Consider the following 24215-nt stretch of genomic DNA (forward strand, 5'->3'; position numbering starts at 1 on the left):
CTGGGCTCTCTATTCTGTTGCATGGACCTATGTGTCTGTTTTTTTGCTGGTACCATACTGTCTTGATGATTACAGCTTTGTAATAGAGTTTGAAGTCTGGAATTACGATGCCACCAACTTTGGTTTTCTTTTTCAGCATTCCTCTATCTATTCCGGGTCTTTTCTTGTTCCATACAAATTTTAGGATTATTTGTTCCATTTCTTTGAAAAAAGTTGATGGTGGTATTTTGATAGGGATCACATTAAATGTGTAGTTTGCTCTAGGTAGCAGGGACATTTTCACAATATTTGTTCTTCCAATCAATGAGCATGGAACATTTTTCCATTTCTTTTTGTCTTCCTTAATTTCTTTCATGAATATTCTATAGTTTTCTGAGTACAAATTCTTCGCCTCTTTGGTTAGATTTATTCCATATCTTATGGTTTTGTGTGCTGTTGTAAATGGGATCATTTCCTTAATTTCTCTTTCTTCTGTCTTGTTGGTGTGCATATGTGCATTGTTAATACAGTAGATCTCTAGAACTTTTTCATCTTGTAGACCTGAAACTCTAGTCCCAAAGAATTCTCCTTTTCTCCTTCTTCTCCAGCCCCTGGCAACCATCATGCTACTTGCTGTTTCTAAAGTTTGACTACTTTAGATACTTCGTAAAAGTGGAATCGTATAGTATTTGTATTTTTATGACAGGATTATTTCACTTAGCATAATGTCTTCAAGGCTTATCCGTGTTATAGCATTTGACAGGATTGCCTGCCTTTTTTGAGGCTGCATAATATTGCATATTGTGTGTTTGTGTGTACACCGATTATTCTTTATCCATTTTTCTGTTAAAGAACATTTATGTTGCATGGACATTGTTGGTTGTTTCTACTTCTTGGCTGTTGTGAATAATGCTGCATTGAACATGATTGTGCAAATATTTCTTTGGGGTCTTGTTTTTTTTTTTTTTTTTTTTGGTATATACCCAAAAAGTGGGATTGGTGGATCATAATATATTTTTGACTTTGGAGGAACCTCCATATTGTTTTCTGTAGCAGCTGCACATTTTATTTATTTTATTTTTAAAATTTATATTCCCATATAGTTAATATTCAGTGTGAAATTAGTTTCGGGTATGCGACATAGTCATCAGCAATTCTTTATATTACTCAGCAGCTGCACATTTTCCATTCCCACCAGCAGTACACAGGAGTTTCAGTTTCTTCCCATTCTTACCGACGCTTGTCCCAGCTTCCCCCCCCCCACCTTTTTTGATAGTGGCCATCCTAAAAGTTGTTAAGTGATACCTCATTATGGTTTTGATTAACATTTCCTGATGATTAGTGATGTTGAACATCTTTTCATATACTTGTAGATCATTTGTATATCACTTGTAGAGAAATAACTATTGGAGTCCTTTGCCCATTTTGAAAATTGAGGTTTTGTTTTGTTTTGTTTTTTGACTTTTAAGATGTATGTATTTTGGATATTAACATCTTATCAGAGATTGGTTTGCAGATATTTCTCTTATTCTGTAGATTGGCTTTTTGCTCTGTTGATTGTTTTCCTTTGCTGTGCAGAAGGTTTTTTTTAAGTTAGATGTAGTCCTGTTTGTTCTTGCTTTTGTTTCCTGTGCTTTGGTGCCATATCCAAGAAGTCATGCCAGTCCAGTGTTATGAAGCCTTCCTCCCCTGTTTTCTTCCAAGTTTTATGGTTTCGGTTCTTATGTTTAGGTCTTTAACCCATTTTGAGTTAATTTTTTTTTTTTAAAGATTTTATTTATTTATTTTACAGAGAGAAATCACAAGTAGATGGAGAGGCAGGCAGAGAGAGAGAGAGAGAGGGAAGCAGGCTCCCTGCTGAGCAGAGAGCCCAACGCGGGACTCGATCCCAGGACCCTGAGATCATGACCTGAGCCGAAGGCAGCGGCTTAACCCACTGAGCCACCCAGGCGCCCCTTGAGTTAATTTTTGTATATGGTGTCCGGTAAGGTTCCAGGTTCATTCTTTTGCATGTGGATATCTGGTTTTCTAGGCACCATTTGTTGAAAAGACTATCCTCTCCCCATTGTGTAGCCTTCACATCCTTGTCAAAGATTACTTGAAGGTAGGGGTCCCTAGGTGGTGCCTTTGGTTAAGCGACTGACTCTTGGTTTCAGCTTAGGTCATGATCTTAGGGACATGAGACCACATCAGGCACCATGTTCAGTGAGGAGTCTGCTTGGGATTCTTTCTGTCTTCCTCTCCCTCCCCTTTTGCCCCTTTCCCCACTCGTGCTCGCTCGCTCTCTCTCTGTCTCTCTCTCTCAAATAAATAAAGATCACTTGACTGTATATGTGAGGATTTATTTCTGGGCTCTGTATTCACAACCTGAGATCAAGAGCCATATGGTCCACTGACTGAGCCAGCCAGGAGCCCCTCTTCAGTTTTATCATTTAAGATTTCTTCTTTCAGGGGCACTTGGGTGGTTCAGTATGTTAAGTGTCTGCCTTTGGCTCAGGTCATGATCCCAGAGTTCCGGGTTGCGGGGGGCGGGGGTGAGGAGTGGAGGTCCTTCTCAGTGGGGAGTCTGCTTCTCCCTCTGCCCCTCACCCTGGTCTAAATAAATTAAATCTTTAAAAAAAATTTTTTTTCTTTCATTTTCTTCCTTCTCTTTACTTACGGAGTAGTTGAATTTTTCTTCTCAGAACACGCATGGATAGATAACCAGATATAACCTTTACTCTGCTTTATGAAAACTTGGCATATTTGAATTAGAAGTTTCAAATTAAGTGTTGGTATTTGGATTAAAAATAATTTTTTTCTTTATAGATTAGACAGAGTAGTTTACTTGAAGCATGGTACATTTAAAGACTTTTATAAATGGAAAATACTTAAGCATATAGGAAAGTAGAATAGTACATTGAACTTGTGTATACCCACCTTCTAGATCGAATAATTTTTAATAATTTTGCCATATTTACTTTACATATCTGTGTATGTACAGATGTTTTCTGCACCATTTAAAAGGATATTAATGGTGGCAAGTGAAAGTTATTATTTTTTTTTAAGATTTTATTTATTTGAGAGAGAGAGAGTGAGCAAGAGAGAGCACAAGCCAAGGGGAGAGACAAAGGGAGAATGGGAGGGAGAAACAGACTCAGTGTTTCAGATTCAGGTTAAAGGTTTTTAGATGAGTACTTTAGCAATGCTTTGTATTCATATTGCTTCATGTTAAGAGCACATAATGTTTACTTGTCCATCATTCTTTTTTTTTTTTTTTTAAGATTTTATTTATTTGACAGAGAGAGAGAAATCACAAGTAGGCAGAGAGGCAGGCAGAGAGAGAGAGGGGAGGAAGCAGGCTCCCTCCGGAGCAGAGAGCCCGACACTGGGCTTGATCCCAGGATCCTGGGATCATGACCTGAGCTGAAGGCAGAGGCTTTAACCCACTGAGCCACCCAGGCGCCCCTACTTGTCCATCATTCTGATGCTGTGTTTCATCACCACGCTGAGGTGGTGACAACCAGATCATCTTATTGAAGGTTATCTTTTTCTTTTTGCATCTGTAAGTCATCTGTGAATGGCACTTCGGCACTGGGTAAATCTATCAACCTGTTTCAACTAATAATTTTAACCTTCTTTGGTGATGGCTGATTCTTGTTCAGCTCCTCGTTACAAATATTAAGATTCTTTTGTTCCTTTTACATTCTTTTAGCATAGTCATGTTCTGTGAAGAAGTTTCCCTCATCAGTTAGGGCTATTTTGTTATCTTGAAATGATGTTCTACTTGGAGAATAAATGCTTAGTTTGTTCCTTTAATATAGCCTTTTCTGGAGGGTTACAGTTGCCTCCAGTGGTGACAAATGAGGTTGGGTCTTTTTTGTCTTTGTTTTTGTTTTTTAACTTTTGTGGCTTACTTTCTTTCCTTTTTTTTGGCTGATGTATACTTTTATTTATTTATTTTTAAAAATTAATTTAATTTTTTCAGTGTTCCATGATTCATTGTTTATGCACCATACCCAGTGCTCCACGCAATACATGCCCTCCTTAATACCCACCACCAGGCTCACCCAACCTCCCGCCCCTCTCCCCTCCAAAACCCTTAGTTTGTTTCTCAGAGTCCACAGTCTCTCATGCTTCCGTCTCCCCTGTGGATTTCCCTACTTCACTTTTCCTCTCCTTTTCTTAATGTCCTCCAAGTTATTCCTTATGCTCCATAAGTTAGTGAAACTATATGGTAATTGACTCTCTCTGCTTGACTTATTTCACTCAGCATAATCTCCTCCAGTCCATGTTGATACAAAAGTTGGGTATTCATCCTTTCTGATGGAGGCATAATATTCCATTGTATATAGGGACCAAATCTTCTTTATCCATTTGTCTGTTGAAGGGCATCTTAGCTCTTTCCACAGTTTGGCAATTACTTTTGTGGCTTTCTCTGTGGAATATCATATGTACTTATAAGTATTACATATTTTGAACTTTGGTTTCATTTAGGATTATATATCGATGTAGATTTGCCTTTATTGTATATATAAAATATATTAATATATTATTTTTTTGTAGTGAGAAGACATGTTGAATAACAGGAAGAGCTATAGAGTTTGCAGATATCAACTGTGGCCTTAGTAAGCACATTCTTAGCGTCTGTGTCAGACAGATGGTAAGTATTGTTAAAGTCATAGAGTATGAATTTTTTGCACTTAGGTTCTCAAGCTGTTTTAGTGGTTTAAAAAAATCTCTCAGAAAGAAAAGGTAATCGTGGATTTTGTTACTAGAACTTCTCAAAGAGCTTGTGGTTGTATAAAAAACTGTACTGTAGTTCTGCTTTTCCTCTTTAATATTTCCCCTTTATTAATGTATTAGAGTCTCTGCTTCTAAAATGCTTCTTCATATTTTATATATTCTCCATCTGCAAATATTATTTGTGCACCTATTTTATGTGTGGGACTACAGCTAACTGACAGACTGGAGTATGTATCATTACTTGTGTTACTAAGGAACATGGCTAATAGGGAAATATACACACATAGATGAAAATATGTTGGTAAAACCAACAGTGTGAGGCCCTAAAATAACCAAGCAAGACTAATACTGGCAGTATGTAATGGAGGATTATAGAAAGTGTTGAAGAACTCTAGAGAATTACATCTTCCTGGGTTTTTTGGCCAAAAGCTGTATATTATTTAGCAACTGGATTTTTCACTTAAAAATATGTTTCAGGGGTCATTCTGGTTTCTACATATGTCTGGTTTCTTTATCTTAAACTGTTTAATAGTTGTCTAGTATTCTAAAGGGTGACTTTTACCATTATTTATTTAGCCATACTTCTATCCATTGATATTTAGGATGTCTTCAATGATTAGTTATGGTAGTTTTTATGTCAGATAAATACATTTTAAGATTACTGGTCACCTTAATTTGATTACATTTTGTATAAATTCTGGTGTTTTGTTTGTTTGTTTTTTAGTGACACACCTTTTGGTACCTTCATGAGATTTAGTATTTATCTTATCCTTATCATAGTGGTACACTTAAAATCATTTTGTAGGTAACTTAATCCCCAGTAAAGGTGGATTGTTTGGTTTGGGTAGCATTTATTTCTGAAAGAGATGTTTCTTCATCTTGTTTGGGATGATAGAATGTTTTGGGTTCTGTGACTTCCATATATATTCCTTATAGAGTGATGTTTTTGTTTTTCTTTCTTTTTTGATGGCTTTAAGGAGCTAAAGTATTATTAATAAATTTGATTGTTCGTATCAATTTTCTTAGGCCTCTTCTTTCTAGATGGTTGATATTGCATATATTAAATAGAATATCTTTCTTGTTACAGAAATTTATTTTCTGATATTGTTCTATAAAGTTAAGTTTTCTAAAATTAGTGGCCTTTGTATAAATATAGCAGATTTATTTGTAAATGACATGGGGAATTTCTTTAGTGTTTTAGTATTGTGTTGATGATGTAGCTTTCGATAGGAAGGTTTTTTTTTTGAAGTGGTATTTATTGGTATATTCACTTTAATGGCAGTACTGACTATTGCCATACCAGTGTTAGAGTTTGTGTTCACTCTTCTACGTTTATAAATTTCATGTTAACCCAGACTTTTTTTTTAATATTTAAAAGAACATGTATCTTTATCTCTTAAAAAAAAACAACAAACAAGCAAACAAAAAAAACCTTGAGTTGTTAAGGCCACCTGCTGGAATATTCTGATGGTAATCAGTGAGCAAATACATATTGATTGGTTCTCTATCAGGTTAAAATTGAATTATAGAGATAGAAGAGCTTAGAAAATGAACAGAATATGAAATTTAAAATTTCATGGCCTCATTATTAATAAAAATTTATATTACTTGTTTTTAGGTTTTTCATTTGAGCCAGTTTCACATTTCTCCATAATATATCAAACCTTACTTACCCATCCTTATTTCCCATATCCTTTTAGAATACACTCTATAGGTCAGGTATGTATGTGAATAAGCTACATAACCTTGATTAAACTAGCGTATTAATAAGGCTCTCTTTATGGAAGAAGAAAGATGCCTTGGATCAGTTGATAAAAGAGTTGAAGATCACTCAGGGGGATAAATGGAATTGAAATAATCTGGGTACAGAAAGTAAAACTGGTACTTGGTGGTAGTGTATGTTTTCATAGAGGTGCTCCACTATACTAAATATTAGTTGGGACACTTAAGCTGCCTACATGTTTAGATCTTTTTCTGTATAAATGGACATGATGGAAAAAGAGGTAGAAGGGATGTATGGCTTGCCAGGTAGAGGAAGTATAGAGGAAATCTAAGATTCAGCTTTATTAATAGTGGTTGTTTTTCCCCTCCTGTTTATTAAAGTATGTATATAGTATAGATTATTTGGAAAATGCAAAAGTAGTATTTAAAAAGAGTAGTATGCTAAATATAAAGTAATTTATAATCCCATAAACAAGAGATTTCTAGTCTAATATTGTAATCTAAACTAGTTCCATTTGGGTGTCTGTATAAATTATATTTAGCTTTGTGTCTTGCTTTATTTTCTAACATTGTCTTAAAAAAAAACCCTCTCAAATATTATCCAAAATATAGTCTTTAATGACTGTATAAAATTTGATACTTATCTTTTCTAGTTCTTATTTTTCTTATTTGCAAAATAGGCATAATATTACTTACCATTTTAAAAGTTAAGTAAAATCATGGCCATAACATTCTAGCTGATGTATGTTAAGTATTTAATAAACGATAATTGCTATCACCAGAAATTATTTTGTTATTTCTTTCTCATTACTTTATTGTTTTTTAGTTTTTCTTTGTAAAAAAATTACTGTATTTTGAATATTTCTGTATAAATATCTATTTAAATATGTAAATCTGATTCTTTTCTATCATGAATTTCTGAAAGTGGAATTGTTTGATCAAAGAATGTAAGTTGACCCTTGAACAACACGGGTTTAAACTGCCCAGATCCACTGGCATGCAGATTTCTTACAGTATAGTACTGCAAATATATTTTCTCCTCTTTATATTTTCCTTAAAAACATTTTCTTTTCTCTAGCTTACTTTATTGTAACAAAACAATACATATAATATATAATACATATAATACATTTACAAAATTTGTGTTAATTGACTTGTGTTTATATTCTCAGTAAGGCTTCCAGTCAACAATAGGCTGTTAGTAGTTAAGTCAAAAGTTATCAGTGGATTTTTGATTACCTGGTTGGTGTTCTTACCACCTCCCCCAACATTGTTCAAAGGTCAACTCTAATTTGAGATTTCTTGATACACAGTGCCAGTTTGCTTTCTAGAAAGGTTCTACTAGTTTATTCTCATTACAGTGTATTAGAATTCCTATTTCACTATAGCCTTGCCAACAATGGCTATTATTATTTAAAGATTATTTTTTTATCTATTAAGCAACATAACAGTCATATCTGACGTAACAGTAATATTCTTTCTCTTTAAAAAAAAAAAGAAAGAGAGAGGATGGGCATGGAGCCTAATGTGGAGCTTGAACTCAGGACCCTGACATCAAGACCTGAGCTGAGATCAAGAGTTAGACGTTTAACTGAGTCACCCAGGCACCTCAGTAATATTCTTTTAACTTCACTTTCTAAAACAAGGATTTATTTATTTATTTATTTGGGGGGCGGGGAGAGCACAAGTGGGGGAAGTGGCAGGCAGAAGAAGCAGGTTCCCTGCTGAACAAGGAGGCCGATATGGGACTCCATCCCAGGACCCTGGTATCATGACCTGAGCCAAAGCTTTACTGATGACATCACCCATGCATTCCTCTTTTAACTTCATTTTATTAATGGGGTTAAACTTTTAAATTTTTATTGAGTATTACAATTTCTTTCTAGAACTCTATACCTATTGCTTTCCTGTTCTTATTTCTTTTTGCTTACCTTAATCCCCTTAATCCTTTATTTATCTAGCAGGAATTTATTGAGTGCTTACTATGTGCTAGACATTGTTTTGGTATTGGTATATAGTTTTGGTACTTATTATTTAGTTTAGTGATGGCAGTGCAGGAGTGAACAGAATTGCCAAAAGCCTTTGGTTTCAAAGAGTTTACTTCCTAGAGTCAGGGTATATACAAGCATTAACCAACATAAACATTGAAATTACAGAGTGGTAATTGATTTGGAGGGAAAAAATAATGAGAGAGAAATGGAGAGAACATTCGTGTGTGCAGTTTTGCATAGTACGGTTAGGGGAAGCCTTGCTTCAAAGGTGCCATAAGTTAAATCTTGTAAGGAGTGAGTCAGGTATGTATCTGGGGGAGTGCATTTCAGGCTATGAATTAAGTATAAGGGCAGTGAAACAGGAGAATACTGGGTGAATTTAAGAAAGAGCAGGAGGGAGAGTACCAAGAAATGATTTGAAAGAGTTCTTAGGGAACCATACTGTTTAGTATCTTAATTAGGCCATTTTAAGAATTTGAGGTTTTACTCTATATGAAATGCAGAGGTCTTGGAGGCTTTAAATCAAAACTTTGACTTAGGATCTACAGATTCAACAGAGTCCCTGTCAATATTCCAAAAGGCTTTTTTGCAGAAATTGGTAAACGAATTCTAAATTTTGCATGTAAATCCAAAGGGCGCAGAATAGTCAGAAGTCTTGGAAAAGAAGAGCAAAGTTCAAAGACTCACTTTTCCTGATTTTATTTTACTTTTTTAAAGATTTTATTGTCAGAAAGAGAGAGAGATGCAGAGAGACAGAATACAAGCAGGGGGTTTGGCAGGCAGAGGGAGAAGCAGGATTCCTGTTGAGCAAGGAGCCAGATGTGGGACTCTATGCCAGGATCCCCCGGGATTGTGACCTGAGCTGAAAGGCAGACACTTAACTGACTGAGCCACCCAGGCATCCTTACTTTTCCTGATTTTAAAACTTAACTACAAGTCAAGATGATGTGATACTGGCATAAGAGTAGATATATAGACCAGCGAAATAGAATTGAGAATTTGTAATAAACCCTTATAGTTATGGTCAGTTGATTTTTGGCATGGGTGCCAAGACCATTCATTGGAGAAAGAATAGTCTTTTTGTTTTTTCAAAGATTTTATTTATTTGTTAGGGAGTGAGCAAGCGAGAGAGAGCTCACAAGCTGGAGGGAGCAGCAAAGGGAGAGGGAGAAGCAGACTCCCTGGTGAGCAGGGAGCCTGCCAGTGGCAGAGGTGGGGGAGGGCTCGATCCCAGGACCCTGGGATGGACCTGAGCCAAAGGCAGATGCTTAATGGCTGAGCCATCCAGGCGCCCCAGTGTGTAGAGTTTTTATCATGAGTGGATGTTGATGTTTTTCAAATAGTTTTTGTGTGTATATTGAGTTGATTATATGATTTTTCTTCTTTATTTTGGTAATACTGGGTATTGCATTGATTAATTTTCCAAACATTAAAACAGCTTTATAATCTAAAAATAAATTCAGGTTAATTGTGATACTTTTTTTTTAATAAATAACTAATATTTTTGTGTTTTGTATAATATATCATTCATAATTTATGTCTTTCTACTGTAATATTTTGCTTTGGAATTTTGCATTTATTTTCATGATTGAAATAGGCCTGGAACTTTTTTCTTTTAATATCCTTGTAAGGTTTTGGTATCAAGGTTAGGTTGGCCTCATAAAATGAGTTGGGAAGTGTTTTCTCTTTAACTGAGTCTCTAGAAGAGTTTGTGTAAGATTGATATTATAGGTTATTTAGTGGGATTTACTTATAAAGCCATCTAGACCCTAGAGTTTTCTTTGTGGGAAGGTTTTAAGTTAAAGATCCATTTCTTTAATAGATACAGGACTATCAGATCTTGTTATTTCAGATATGGTATGATATATGTTTTTAAAAAAATGTACATTCCATTTAAAGCTTAAAATTGGCATAAAATTATTTATGATCTCTCTCCCTGTTTTAACACATGTCTCTCGACTTGATGGGCCCAGCACACTTCCACTGTGCAACTCTGCTGTATCTGGACTTGATAATGATGTCCCCTTTTTCATTTCTGATATTGGTAATTTGTACCTCCTCTCTCTTTGGTCGCTCTTGCCAGAGATTTGTTATTTTTAATAGTTTTTTTTTTTAAGACTAGTAGATTTCAGAGAACTGTCTTTTGATGTTGTTGATCCCATTTACTATGTATTTGTTTTCTATTTTGTATTTGCTGTTTGTTATTTCCTTTCTAGTTTTTTGGGGTTTGATTTGCTGCCGCCCCTCTCTAAATGGCCTATTGAATGTTTAGACAGTTGATTTTTCAGCCTTTCTTTTTTTCTAATATATGCATTTATATGCATCTTTTTTTAAAAATAAAGATTTTAATTATTTATTTGAGAGAGAATATGAATGGGGGGATGGGAAAGAGAGAGGGAGAGTCAGAGTCTCTGCTGAGCAGGGAGCCTGATGCTGGGTGGGACTAGATCCCAGGACCCTGAGATCATGACCTGAGCCGAAGGCAGATGAACTAACCGAGCCACCCAGGCACCCGCATTTATTTGTATGCATCTTTTTCTGTGCATGACTTTAGTTGTATCTCACAAATTTGGATATATTTATTTGGTTAAAATATTTTCTAATATTAATTTATTTTATTTTTTAAAATTTCATTTATTTATTTTTAAAAAGATTTTACTTATTTATTTAGAGAGGGCTTGTGGGGGGTGAGGAAGGCAGAGTGACAGAGAGGGACAAGCAGACTCTGGGCTGAGTGCAGAACCAGACCCGAGGTTCAATCTCACATCCCTGAAATCATGACCTGAGCCAAAATCAAGAGATGGATGCTTAACCCACTGAGCCACCCAGGTGCCCTTTAACTATTATCTTGAATTGATGTTAGCATTTCACTAACATAGTGGAATTCTTCTTTGACTTAAGTACGGGAGTATATTTTCAAACAACTGTGTCTTCTAGTTCTGTTTTAGTTAATAATTTTAATATAATCCCATATGTACTAGAAAATAAAGTATATTCTGTGGTTATTTGATTCAATGTTATATAGATAGTAAGCCAAGTTATTTATTGATCTTCTCTGTCCTTATTGTTCCTCCCTTCATTTTTTTTTATTTTGTTGGGGGGGGCTCTTTTTTCTAATAGTTATAGAGGGAGCATTTTTACAAGTTGAATACAAACTTAGAATTGCAGAATTGTTACATCTTCCTGGTGAATTTTATCATTGACATGTACATCAGTGGTGATTTAGATAAGAGCAATTTTTATTTTTTTTTGAAAATGATTTAATATTTGATGTAAAAAGAACAACATAAATCACAGGGAAAATCAGAACCTTTCTGGGCTTCTTTTTCACTTAGTTTAGTTTAGATTGGCTTGTACTTTGAAATGAATATGGGAGAAAATACCAAAACCTTTGGTTGCTTAAGATCTCTAAAACATTTTTTTCCTTTTAAAAAAATTTTATTTTTTTATTCAAGTATAATTAACATACGGTGTTATATTAGTTTCAGGTATACAGTATGATGAGTCAATAATTCTATGTATTTCTCAGTGCTCATCAATATAAGCATACTCTTAATCCCCTTTATTTCACCCATCTGCCAACTTACCTCTTCTCTGGCAACCACCATTTTGTTCTCTGTATTTAAGAGTCTGGCTTCCCCCCCGCCTTGGTTCATTTGTTTTGTTTCTTAAATTCCACATATGAGTAAAATCATATGATATTAGTCTTTCCCTGACTGTCTGTTTCACTTAGTATTATATCTTCTAGGTCCATCCCATGTTGTTGCAAGTGGCAAGATTTCATGGCTTTTTTATGGCTGAGTAATATTCCACTGTGTTTGTGTGTATGTACACATCCCACATCTTTAATCATCTGTTGATGGATTCTTGGGCATAGAGGCTTGAATTCATGACCCTGAGATCAAGACCTGAGCGGAGATCAAGAGTTGGACATTTAATGGACTAAGCCATCCAGGCATCCTTATGTCTTGGCTATTGTAAATTATGCTTCAATAAACATAGGGGTTCATGAATCTTTTTGAATCAGTGTTTTCATTTTGGGTAAATACCCAGTAGTGGAATTACTGGATAATATGGTAATTCTATTTTTAATATTTTGAGGAACCTCCAAATAACTCAATACCTAAAAACTGAATAATCTGATTAAAATGGGCAAAGGACCTGAATAGACATTTTTCTAAAGAAAACATACAGATAGGCAACAGACAAGTGAAAAGATGCTCAACATCACTAATCATTGGGGAAATGCAAATTAAAACCACAATGAGATACCACTTTATACCTGTCAGAAGTACTAAAGTCAAAAAAATAATAAGCGTTGATGAGGATTTGGAGAGAAAAAGGAACTTTTGCGCACTGTTGGTAGATAAGAGCAATTTTAGGGTAGTTGTAGAAATGGTGGAGGCAAAAATCTATGAAAGAATGGAAGGAGAAAAATTGAAAACAGTTGCTGTATGTTGTACGTATTTTCCCCTAATTTTGTTTCTGATACATAGGTCTTTTACATTTAAATGTGGCTAGATCTGTTAGTATTTTTTTTTTCCTTATGATTTCCTCTTTGTACTTTTTTGCTTATATAGTTTATTTTCCCAAGATAGGATATTCACTTGTTCCATGGATCTTATACTGCTGAACATTGCTGTCCACTAGAACTTTCTGCACTGATGGGAAAAGCTTACTATTTCTGCTCTCCAATATGGTAATCATTAACCACATGTAGTAACTGAGCATTTGAAATATGAGTAGTATGACTGATGAAATGAATTTTTAATTTAACATGCTTTTTTTCAGAATTAAACTTTTTATTTTGGGATTATACATTCACATCTGGCTCTAATAAATGTACAGAGAAATCTCCTGTGTTCTTTACCCAGTTCCCCCGATGGAACATTTTTGCACAACTGTCCTATGGTATCATAACCAGGATATTGTCATTGATATAGAACATTTCCATCAATACAAGAATCCCCCAACTTACCCTTAAATGGCCACACCCACTTGCCCTCCTCTCCCCATCCCTTCCTTAACTCTTGGCAGTCATTAATCTGTTCTCTATCTCTTTTTTTTTTTTTTTTTAAAGATTTTATTTATTTATTTGACAGACAGAGATCACAAGTAGGCAGAGAGGCAGGCAGAGAGAGAGAGGAAGAGAAGCAGGCTACCCGCTGAGCAGAGAGCCCGATGCGGGGCTGGATCCCAGGACCCTGAGATCATGACCGGAGCCGAAGGCAGAGGCTTAACCCACTGAGCCACCCAGGCGCCCCTGTTCTCTATCTCTAATTTAAAATGTTATATTAATGGGATCATCAATATATAGCCTTTGGGGATTGGATTTTTTCCATTCAGCATAACTCTGGAATTTCATCTAGGTTATTTTTGTGTATCATTACTTTATTCCTTTTTATTGCTAACTAGTAATTTGTGGAATGGAATGGAAGTATCATAATTTGTTTAACAGTTCACCCACTGAAGGACATCCGAATTGTTTTCTAGTTTTTGGTTATAATGAATAAAGCTGCTATAAACTTGGTGTACAGGTTTTTGGGTGAACTTAATATTTAATTTATCTTAGATAAATGCCCAGAAATGCAATTGCTGAATTGTTGTATGATGTTGTGTGTTTAGCTTTTAAAGAAATCTCCAAACTCTTTTCCAAAGTGACTGTACCATTTTACCTTCCCGGCAGAGTGTATGAGCCATCCATTTTCTCTGTAACCTTGCCAGGATTTTGTGTTGTCATTAGTTTTTAGGTTAGCCCATTTGATAGCTGTGTAAGTAATATCTCATTGTATGTAGCTTTAATTTTGCATTTACTTAATGCCTAATGATGTTGAACATCTTTTATGTGCCTATTTGCCATTCATATATCCTTTTGGTATTATGCTTTTTGCCCATTTTCTAATTGAATTGTTTGGTTTTTACTCTGGAGTTTTGGTAAGTTCCTTATGTATTTTAGATATCAGTCCTTTGTTGGATATATGGTATGCAGGTATTTCCTCCAATCTATAACTTATGTTTTCATTTTCTTAACAAGGTCTTTCAGAGAGTGAAAGTTTTTAATTTTGATGAAATACAGTTTATCTGCTTTTCCTTTTATGGATTATGCTTTTGGTGTTTTGTTTAGCTCTAGGTCCCAGAGATCTTCTCCTCTTTTGTTTTTGTTTTTGTTTTTGTTTGCTTCTTTTCCTAAGATGTTTATAGTTTTATGGATTTGAGTTTTTGGTCCATTTTGAGATAATTTTTCTATCAAATGTGAAAATGAGGTCAACATTTATTTTTTTAATCTGTGGATGCCCACTCGCTATAGTTCTCTTTGTTGAAAAGACTATCTTTTCTCCATTAAATTGCTTTTGCACCTGTCAAAAACGTATTGGTATATTTCTGTGTTGGTATATTTCTGGGTTCTCTCTTCTGTTTCCAAGTGTATAATCTGTTTTCAGATCTATATGTCTGTCCCTCTACTGATACCATACAGTCTTGGTTAATGTAGTTATACAATAAATCTTGAAATTGAGTTGACTGATTCCTCTGTTTCAAAATTGTTGTAGCATTTAGTTTGAGAGTAATGTTGTCCGTATCCACAAAAAACAATCTGAGAATAATCTTGTCCATATTCACAAAAACTCTTGCTGGGGTTTTGAAAGGAATTCTATCAGTTTAGGGAAAATTAACATCTTTACTATGTTTAGTTTTCTAGTCCGTGAACATCCTGTGTCTTCCCATTTATTTAGATCTTTGATGTCTTTTATCAGTGTTCTATAGTTTTCAGCATACAAGGTTCTGTAGTGACATCCTTTTTTTCATTCCTGATATTGGTACTATGTGTCTTTCCTCCTTTTTTCTTTGTTAGTCATGTTAGAGGTTTGCCATTTTTATTTTTAAAGAACTATCAGTTTGTTTCATTGATTTTTCTTTTTTGTTCTTATGTTTTCCATTTTATTCATTTCTGCTCTTATTTTTATTTATTCCCTTTTGCTAGCTGTGGATTTGTTTTGCTCTTCTTTTTCTAGGTAATTGCTGTGGGAGCGCTTCAATTATTAATTTGAGACTTTTCCTCTTTTGTGATTTGTATGCATTTGGTTATAAATTTCCAGCATTGCTGCTTTAGCTGTGTCCTACAAATTTTGATATGGTTTATTTTCATTTTCATTCATTTCAGTGTATTTTTAAATTTTTCTTAAGACTTTCTCTCTGACTCATGGATTATTAGGTATATTGCTTAAGGTCCGGTTATCTCTGTTAATTGATTACTGCTTTGATTCCATTGTGGTCAGAGAATACACTTTGTATGATTTCAGTCCTTTTAATTTTCTGGGTTTGTTTTAAGGCCTCGGATATGGTTTTTCTTGGTACATATTTGGTGGGCACTTGGAAATAATGTATTCTGCTATTGTTGGGTGGCGTGTTCTATAAAAGTCAATTATTCTTAATTGATGACGTTACTGTGTTCAGTATCCTTGCTCATCTTCTGTCTAGTTATTCTATCAATTGTTGAGAGAAGAGTTTGAAATTTCTCTAATTGTGGATCTGTCCGTTTCATTTTAGTTCTGTCAGCTTCTGCTTCACTTATTTAGTGGCTCTTTTGTTTGGTGCATACACATTTAGGGTTGCTATGTCTTCTTGGTGCATTGATCCTTTATGATCATATAATGTCCTTCTCTGTCTCTGATAATTTTTTCCCCTCTGCATTCTACTTTATGTGCTATTAATATAGAAAAGTGCAATTTAACTTAATTTAACTTAATTTAAATTTAAATAGGCACATGTGGCCAGTGGCTGCCATATTGACAGTGCAGTTCTGGAAGATGGAGAGAGCTATGACACAATAAATTTAATTAAAAGGTAAATTTTATAGTATGGGTGTTAAGGGCCAATGGTTGGTTCAGAGAAAGGGAGATTGGGGGAGAGGGATTGGGGCGACATGATTTTAAATTGGTTAATCAAGGAAGAAATCATTGACTGTGACACTTGAATAAAGATTTGAAGGAGTTGCAAATTTTGGGGGAGGAGTTTATCAGAGGCCAGCAGAGAGATGGGCTACTGCAAGAACTTTAGCTTTTACTGAGTGATGTGGAGAACCACTTGAGGATTTAGAGCAGATCTTGATTCATTCTGACTTGTAGGTTGTTGTATATATGTATGTTGTATTTTGTACAAAGATCATTCTGCTTAGTGTGTTGAAAATAGACTGTAGGAGACAAGGATTGGAAGCAGAGCATTTAGGATCCTGGAATATGAGTGAATGAGGACAGTAGCTAGACCAAATGGTTAGAGTAGATTTTGGGGAAAATATCAGACATTTAGTTTTAGATGTTAAATTTGAAACGTTTATTAGATACATCCAAGTAGAGAAAGCAAGTAGACTATCTGGGGTTCTCTAGATCAATGAGTCCCTGCCCTTGTGGAGCTTACTTACACTTTCTTAATTATGGGTAGTAAATACAATAAAAAATGAGTAAAACATACTCATTCTTTGAAGATGATAAGTCTTATGAGAAAATTCGAATAAGGAAAGTCGGATAAGTGGTGTTGGGGGATTGACTTCTTGAGTGGGTAATGTTTAAGTAATGATAGGAAGGGGTTGAGGAAAGAAACTTTTATAGATACCTGAGAGACTAGTAGTTTAGGTAGAGGGAGCCAAATGTAAAAGTTCCCCACAGGGAACATGGCTGGTGTGTTGGAGAAGAACAAGGAGGCAAAGTGTGGCTGGAGCGACACTGAGCAAGGGAAAGAGGTTTAGGGATGACAGTACTGATGTAACACATGTCTGAGTTATGGGCTTTTACTTTTATGGGTTTTAAGGGTTCGGGCTTTTACTCTGAGTGAAATGGGAAGTCGGTAGATAGTTAAGCAGATCTGTATGATCTGACTTATAGTTTAACTGAGTCACTACTGATTGCTCTGCTACATATAAATAGGAGAAGGGACGAGAAGATTGGTTTAAGACTTATATAGTAATCTGGGCAATAGGCTGTGGTGGCAGTGAGATTGTGAGGAAAGGTCATATTCTGGATACATTTTGAGGGTTGTATTGACAAAGTTGGCTTACTGGTTGGATGTGGGATGAGAGGAGTTAGGAATTTTCTAAGATCTGATTTCTGATCTGAGCAGTTGGAAGCATAGAGTTGTATTAATTGAGGATGGAAAGACTGAGAAGAGTGGGTGTGAAGGAAGTGACCAAGAGCTCAGCTTTGGACATGTTAAGTTTATAATGCCTGTTAGACGTCCAGATTTGGTGTTCAGTAGGCATTGTCATTGTGAATACTGTTTTATGTTTTTCAAAAAATAAAATAATGACATTAAAACAGTGTATACACTGTTGGGAAAATTGATTACAGTTGTTAATATCTTGAGTTTTAACATGTTCAATCTTGGCAAACTTGAGTATTTTAGAGAGAGAGAAGTTGTCTGACTGCTTTTTGGCTTTGCTACCAGAGTTGGTGGTACTTTCTTAGAGTTAAATAAAGATGTCATTCCAATTTTAGAAATGGAAATGTAACTATATAGTCTGAGTGTTTTTACTTGCTTTCTGTTTTAGGTCCTATTACTGCTGGATTGTGCAAGATATTTAACCATGTTTTCTTTGAGGTATGACTTAAATATCAAACATCTTAAATAAGAAAAGGGAAACATTTTAGTTTTGGAAGTCAGAATGCCAAGGAGAAGGAAAAATCTTGGGGGAAATCCTATTCGGAAGACTGCAAACTCTAAGGAAGTTGTCGTATCCGGTGTTGCTAGTCATGAGGAGCCAACTACTATTCCTTCCATGTGTGAGACAAAAGTTGATCAGGAGGAACTCTTCACCAGTATCTCAGAGATGTTTTCTGATCTGGATCCCGATGTAGTGTATTTGATGCTTTCTGAATGTGATTTCAAAGGTGAGAAAAAGTTTAGTTTGAACCCTTTGCATCATGTAAGAAGATTCCATGTACTGTGCCATGACTAGTAGTAATATAGAAAAATGATTGCCTTATTTCTGTTTTGTTAATTTATTGAGCATCTGCTATGGGCAAGGTACTAAGTTGGTATTGTGAGTAATATGAAGAAGAAAGCATAGTTTTTTCTGCTTTTGAGAAATATACAGTTCTAGATGTAAGATGTATATATAGATGTCATATTTTATGTTTTGTTTTTTTTTAATCTTTCCCCTAGAACAGGTGGGCGCTATTAACATTTCGGACTGGATAATTCTTTGTTGTGAGTGGCTTTCCTGTAACTCATAGGATGTTTAGCAGCATCCCTGGCCTATTCTCCGTAGATTCCAGTAGCAACCTTCAGCAGCCTGTTGTGACAATTAAAAATGCCTCCATCTATTGTCATATGTCCCTTGGGGACCAGAATCATCCCCAACTGAGAACCACTGTCTTAGGATGTAAGCTCCATAAAGACAGATTTTTATAAACTGTTTTTATGCTGTATCCCCAGCCCCTAAAATAACAAATGATTCAGATAGGACCTCAGTAAATATTTATTGAATGAAAAGATAATTGTAATTGTGGGAATAAGAGCTGATTAGGAGTTGATGCTAATAGGGTAGTGTTTCGCAATATTGGCTTTGGAGTCAAGAAACCTGGGTTAGATTTCTAGTTCTGCCACTTAAGCTCTCTGGGTCTGTTTACTTATCTGCTAATGCGAAAAATAATAATATGTATCTCATATGACTTTTTTGGTGAGAATTGAGATTTTTTTTTGTAAAGTCTTTATCTTTAGTATTATTAATAACTTGTAATAAATTGTTTGGAAGTATTTTGGCAGATGGACAAGCAATCAAAGTTGACTAAATGAGTAAATTAAATGTTAATGCTTAGTGTTGATATGATCAGTATAAGATAAAATTATTCAAGATTGGGGAAGTTTTGCTAATGCATGAGAAACTTCCATTATTACTTATCACATGGACTGTGATGTGAGCATATTTTAACTATCCTGTTATGATATGTATGCAGAAAACCAGTTTTCAGCAGTTCATATGATGCTCAGAAATGATAGTGTACAGAATTTTATGTGACTTCAATATTTATTTCCTGATGTTGCAGTACTTTAAAATTTGTTTCACATACACTAACATAGAAATGAGGAATTACAAGAAAAATATATTACCCTTACATCCTAACAAAAATATTTCTCTTTTCCAGGATCTTCTCTACACCTTGTTCATAAATACTGATATTTTGAGTATTTTGAATAATAGTATTGATGAAAATATGTATTTTGCTTTTTAAACTTAACCTAAGCATTTTTTCCGGTGTTGCTCTGATCTTTATAACTATTTTTAATAGCTTTCTAATATTTCACTGAATTGTTGTGCTCTAATTTTTTTAGTTATATGTAAATTTTTCATGAATAATTAATAATTTTTTTGGTTGACCTTGTGTTTTTCTATTATGTAGATTTTCTTCGTAGAACTACTTCTGTGTTTGCTTGCGTGCTTTCTTTCTTTTTTTCCCCTCCATGTTTAGGGCTTCTAACCTTTGTACTATTGCTATAATATCCTAACTGATCTCTGCCGGGCCTGCCCCTCCAATTCCTCTTTGTTTTTCTTCTTAAGGGAACATTATTTGGGTGCTTACTAGGTGCCAGTCCTTGTGCACAGCACATTTTCACGGATTATCTCATTTAATCCTCACAACAACCCTATGAGGTAGGTACTTTTATTATCCCCATATTGCAAATGAGAGAATCAAGGCTTAGGAAAGTTAGGTAACTTGTTCAGAGGGTCTTAGGCAGCAAGTGGAGATTTAGGTGTTGGTTTTCTGACTCTAGACCAGAGCTATTACCTCCTGTGCTCTGCTTCCTTTTCATATATATTTTCCATAAAACAAAAGATGACAACACAAAAATAAGCAAAACCCCAAATTTCAAATGCTTAACAATTCTAATTCTGTATTTGTATTATAATAGAAAGAGCTCAGCATTGGAGTCAGACATGCCAGTCCTGACTCTGTCACTTAATACCTGTGTGACTTGGGCCAACTTAATATACTTTTTGAACTACATTTTCTTCATCTATTTGCTAGAAATACTGTACCTCATAGTATTATTTGATGGTTCATTGAGGTGATAAATATAAACCATGAGAGACTGTGGACCCTGAGGAATTAACTGAGGGTTTGGGAAGGGAGGGGGTTGAGAGGTTGGGTGAGCCTGGTGGTGGGTATTAAGGAGGGCACATATTGCATGGAGCACTGGGTGTGATGCATAAACAACGAATTCTGGAACACTGAAAAGAAAAAAAAAAAAAAGCTCCTAGCTCAAATATGGTGACAGGTAGTTTTTGTAGAAAGTAAAATTGATATGTCCTACCATGACATGTAGCACTTTTTCCAATTCTGCTTGATCTTTTCCAGTTTTGTCTCCTTTTATCTTCCATACCTACTGTGTGCTCATACTCCAACCAACTTCTCTTAATACCTTAAACATGCTTTGTGTTTTCAAGACTGTCTTTACTTTACCCTTTGTGTCTGACGAGTTTCTTTTTAATCTTCAAGTCCCAGTTCACTTATTACCTTATGTGAAAATTTTTTTTATTCTCCTATAAGGCTGCTATGGCATTTGTGTATTACTAAAAGTGTGTATTATTTAATCTACATTATATTATAATGTAATTGTTTTCTAACTTAATTATCTTTACCTCCATTAGGCTTTAAAAATCCCTTAAGTATAGTAAAAACTATGTCTTATTTACTTTGAACAGAGTATGTCTGATACGCTGATGCCTATTTTTTGTATTAAGTGAAATTCATAGCATAAACCATATAAACAGGTTTATAGGAGAGTGCTTAAAAATGCTTAATATTTAAAAAGATAGGCAAGTAGCTAAGTACTTATTGAATGAATTAACTGGTTTTGGGTCTTTATAAATAACCATAATATATGCAATTATAGATATTTTTAGATACCACTTACAGATAATTTTTAGATACAACTTACAGGTATCTTTAGATATAATTCATAGATATTTACGTTTATTCACAATTGTCAGAGATTATCTTCTTGATGGCAATTTATTGTCCTACTTTAATGCAATTTGTCTGATAGTAACAGCATTACATGACTTCATTCAAACCTTTCACTAATATAGACTGGTATATTTGTAAAATATTAATTAAAAATGACTTGAATATTTATAAATTTCTATATTCCATTCAGTGCAAAAGTATAAATTTACCCAGATTTTAATCAAATTATACTTCACTGTTTTCAATACACATGTATATTGCTCTTGTTGTTGTACAGTTGAAAATGCAATGGATTGTCTATTAGAATTATCTGCCACTGACGCCAAGGTAGAAGAATCATCTTCAAAAAGCTTTGTTGCTTCTGAGAACCAAGTAAGTGTTGTGGGACGTGAAATAATGGAAAAGTATCCTCCTGAAGAAGAGAGTGAAGAATCAAAAATGGATTCATTTTTGGACATGCAGCTAACTGAAGACTTGGATTCTTTGATACAGAATGCTTTTGAGAAATTGAACTCTTCTGATGACCAAGTGTACTCATTTTTGCCTTTGCAAGATGTTAATAGTGTTAGTGACCCGAGTGCATTTATAAATTCGGATTCAAATAGTATGACTCCCATTCTTTCTGCACAAAATGTGGAGTTGAACAGTGAAAATTTAGAGAATTCTGCCTCTGCATTAAGTTCAAACACCTTAATTTCACATTCTGTTTCTAATGAGTCCAAAAGTTTTATAAAGAATGACACATTGGCATTGGAAGATTCTCTTCTCAGTAGTTCTTTAAATGTAGCAAATGACACTGTGGTGGGTGGTAGCGATCTCAGTCAAAGACAGAAAGAGCTTTTAGAATCTGAGTGTGTCGAGACTCCGTTCTCTCCAGCCCCTGTAGATTTGGATGCCAACGAACCTCAGCCTCCTTTAAGCCTTCCCGTGCAAAATCTGGGGCTTGATTTACTAGGTACAAGTGAGGATCAGAAATCTACTTCTGTCCCTGATGCATTTGTACCTTCTGAAGAATTTGGTTTCAAGCCACAGAAACATACTGAACTGCCGTCAAAGGGGAAGGATGTGAATTACTGCCCTATACTTACCCCTCTCCCTCTACTGCTGCCTCCTCCTCCACCTCCACCAATGTGGAATCCAATGATTCCTGCTTTTGACCTCTTTCAAGGAAATCATGGCTTTGTAGCTCCTGTTGTAACCACCACTACACACTGGAGACCGGTCAACTACACGTTTCCCCCTCCAATTATTTCTCACACTTCCCCAACAAAGGTATGGAGAAATCAAGAGGGAACAAGTGCTTATCAAGTGCAAGAAGCCCCAGTTTCTCAGATTGTAAGAAAGAAGACGTCATCTTATGTTGGACTAGTTCTTGTTCTTCTCAGAGGGCTTCCAGGATCAGGAAAATCCTTTTTGGCAAGGTATGAGGTTTAATTGAGTTTTTAAAACAGTGTAGTGCTTGAACGTGAACATTAACAGAGTATGAATATGTGAAATGCTATTGCTTAATAGAGATGTTTAGTAACCACTAAAATTTTTTCTTTTTACTCATTTTTTTTCTTTGTAGCTAATAGCAGTACTCTTTTCTCCAGAAGTTTTTATTGAAGTCTTCTATCTTAGACTTTCATTTTGGGAGATAGAATAGAAGAAAAATTCAAAGATAATTCCAAGACTGTGAGCTTCTGAAATCAGTAGAAATAGCTTTATGTGAAAGAGAACTACTTTGAATGGGAAAAAAGAGAAGTTCAACTTTGATTACAGAGTTACAAAGCCATAATTGATTTTCAATTCAAGGAATAAAATAGACTTGTTTTAGGTCAATGTTCTTGGGAGTCAAACTTCTGCTAAGAGGATTTCCAATATGAGTTGTCTGGATATTATTGTATTCTCACTTTTAAGTACCAATACTTGAATTCTTTATTTGGATTATGACCTTGTAAAAATTAGGAGAGGGAATTTAGGAGAAAAATTAATGAAAATAATTCCATTTATCTTTCACAGGACTTTGCAAGAGGATAATCCAAGTGGAGTTATTCTGAGTACTGATGATTATTTTTACATTAATGGACAGTACCAGTTTGATGTAAAGTACTTAGGAGAAGCACATGAATGGAACCAGAATCGTGGTAAGAATAGACATTAGATTTTGAGTAATATTAAGAGCACTATGAAATATTTGTCTTTTGAGAGGGAGACAGTTTTTAAAAAGGGTATAATTCCCTTTATTTATTTCTCCTTTTTAAGATTTTATTTACTTGATAGAGAGAACTCATGAGTGTGGGGTGAGAGGTAGAGGGAGAGGGAGAACCAGACACCTTGCTGAGCAGGGAGCCCCATGCTTTGCTTGATCCCAGGACCCCAGGATCATGACCAGCTGAAGGCAGTTGGTTAACTGACTGAACCGCCCAGGTGCCCCCCCAACTTTAATTACTAAAGTGAATTATTTACTTAACTATATATAATATATAAAATTGTAGCAGTTGTTACATTACAGAGTAAGAAGTGAAAGAGGTTAGTCTTATGTTACAGAATTGTTAGGATTAAACAAGTTAAATTTTGTAAAATGCTTAGAACATCGCATAGCATGTTTAAGTTTTACTTAATCAGTGGGGATCTTGCTAAAAGTGTATCATATTTTCTATATGGGTCTCAGAATAGCTCAAGATGTCTCCAGTTGTCTGGTATGCTTCAGTTTCTATTTCCTAAAATGGATTTTTTTTTTTTTAAAGATTTTGTTTATTTAAGAGAGAGAGAGCACAAGTGGGATGAGGGGCAGAGGGAGAAGCAGACTCCCTGCTGAGCAGGGAGCCTAATTCAGGGCTCAGTTCAGGACTCCAGG

General features: G+C 35.0%; 1 protein-coding gene across 4 annotated transcripts in view; it reads left to right on the forward strand.

The window, feature by feature from the left end:
- N4BP2 (NEDD4 binding protein 2) overlaps positions 1–24215 on the forward strand; it is an 83783-nt gene that overhangs the window by 10345 nt on the left and 49223 nt on the right. For 2 of the 4 annotated variants that reach the window (XM_059382797.1, XM_059382787.1), the window contains exons 2-6: positions 4525–4621; positions 16177–16259; positions 17956–18295; positions 21654–22797; positions 23378–23502. In XM_059382797.1, coding sequence (XP_059238780.1) covers positions 18070–18295; positions 21654–22797; positions 23378–23502 — 1495 coding nt within the window. In that variant the 5' untranslated portion in view covers positions 4525–4621; positions 16177–16259; positions 17956–18069. Of the gene's footprint in view, positions 1–4524; positions 4622–16176; positions 16260–17955; positions 18296–19965; positions 20059–21653; positions 22798–23377; positions 23503–24215 lie in introns of those variants that run through there. The other 2 variants (XM_059382790.1, XM_059382806.1) reach the window with 2 other exon arrangements.

Source organism: Mustela nigripes, chromosome 1, assembly GCF_022355385.1.
Source record: "Mustela nigripes isolate SB6536 chromosome 1, MUSNIG.SB6536, whole genome shotgun sequence".
NCBI classification, from domain to species: domain Eukaryota; kingdom Metazoa; phylum Chordata; class Mammalia; order Carnivora; family Mustelidae; genus Mustela; species Mustela nigripes.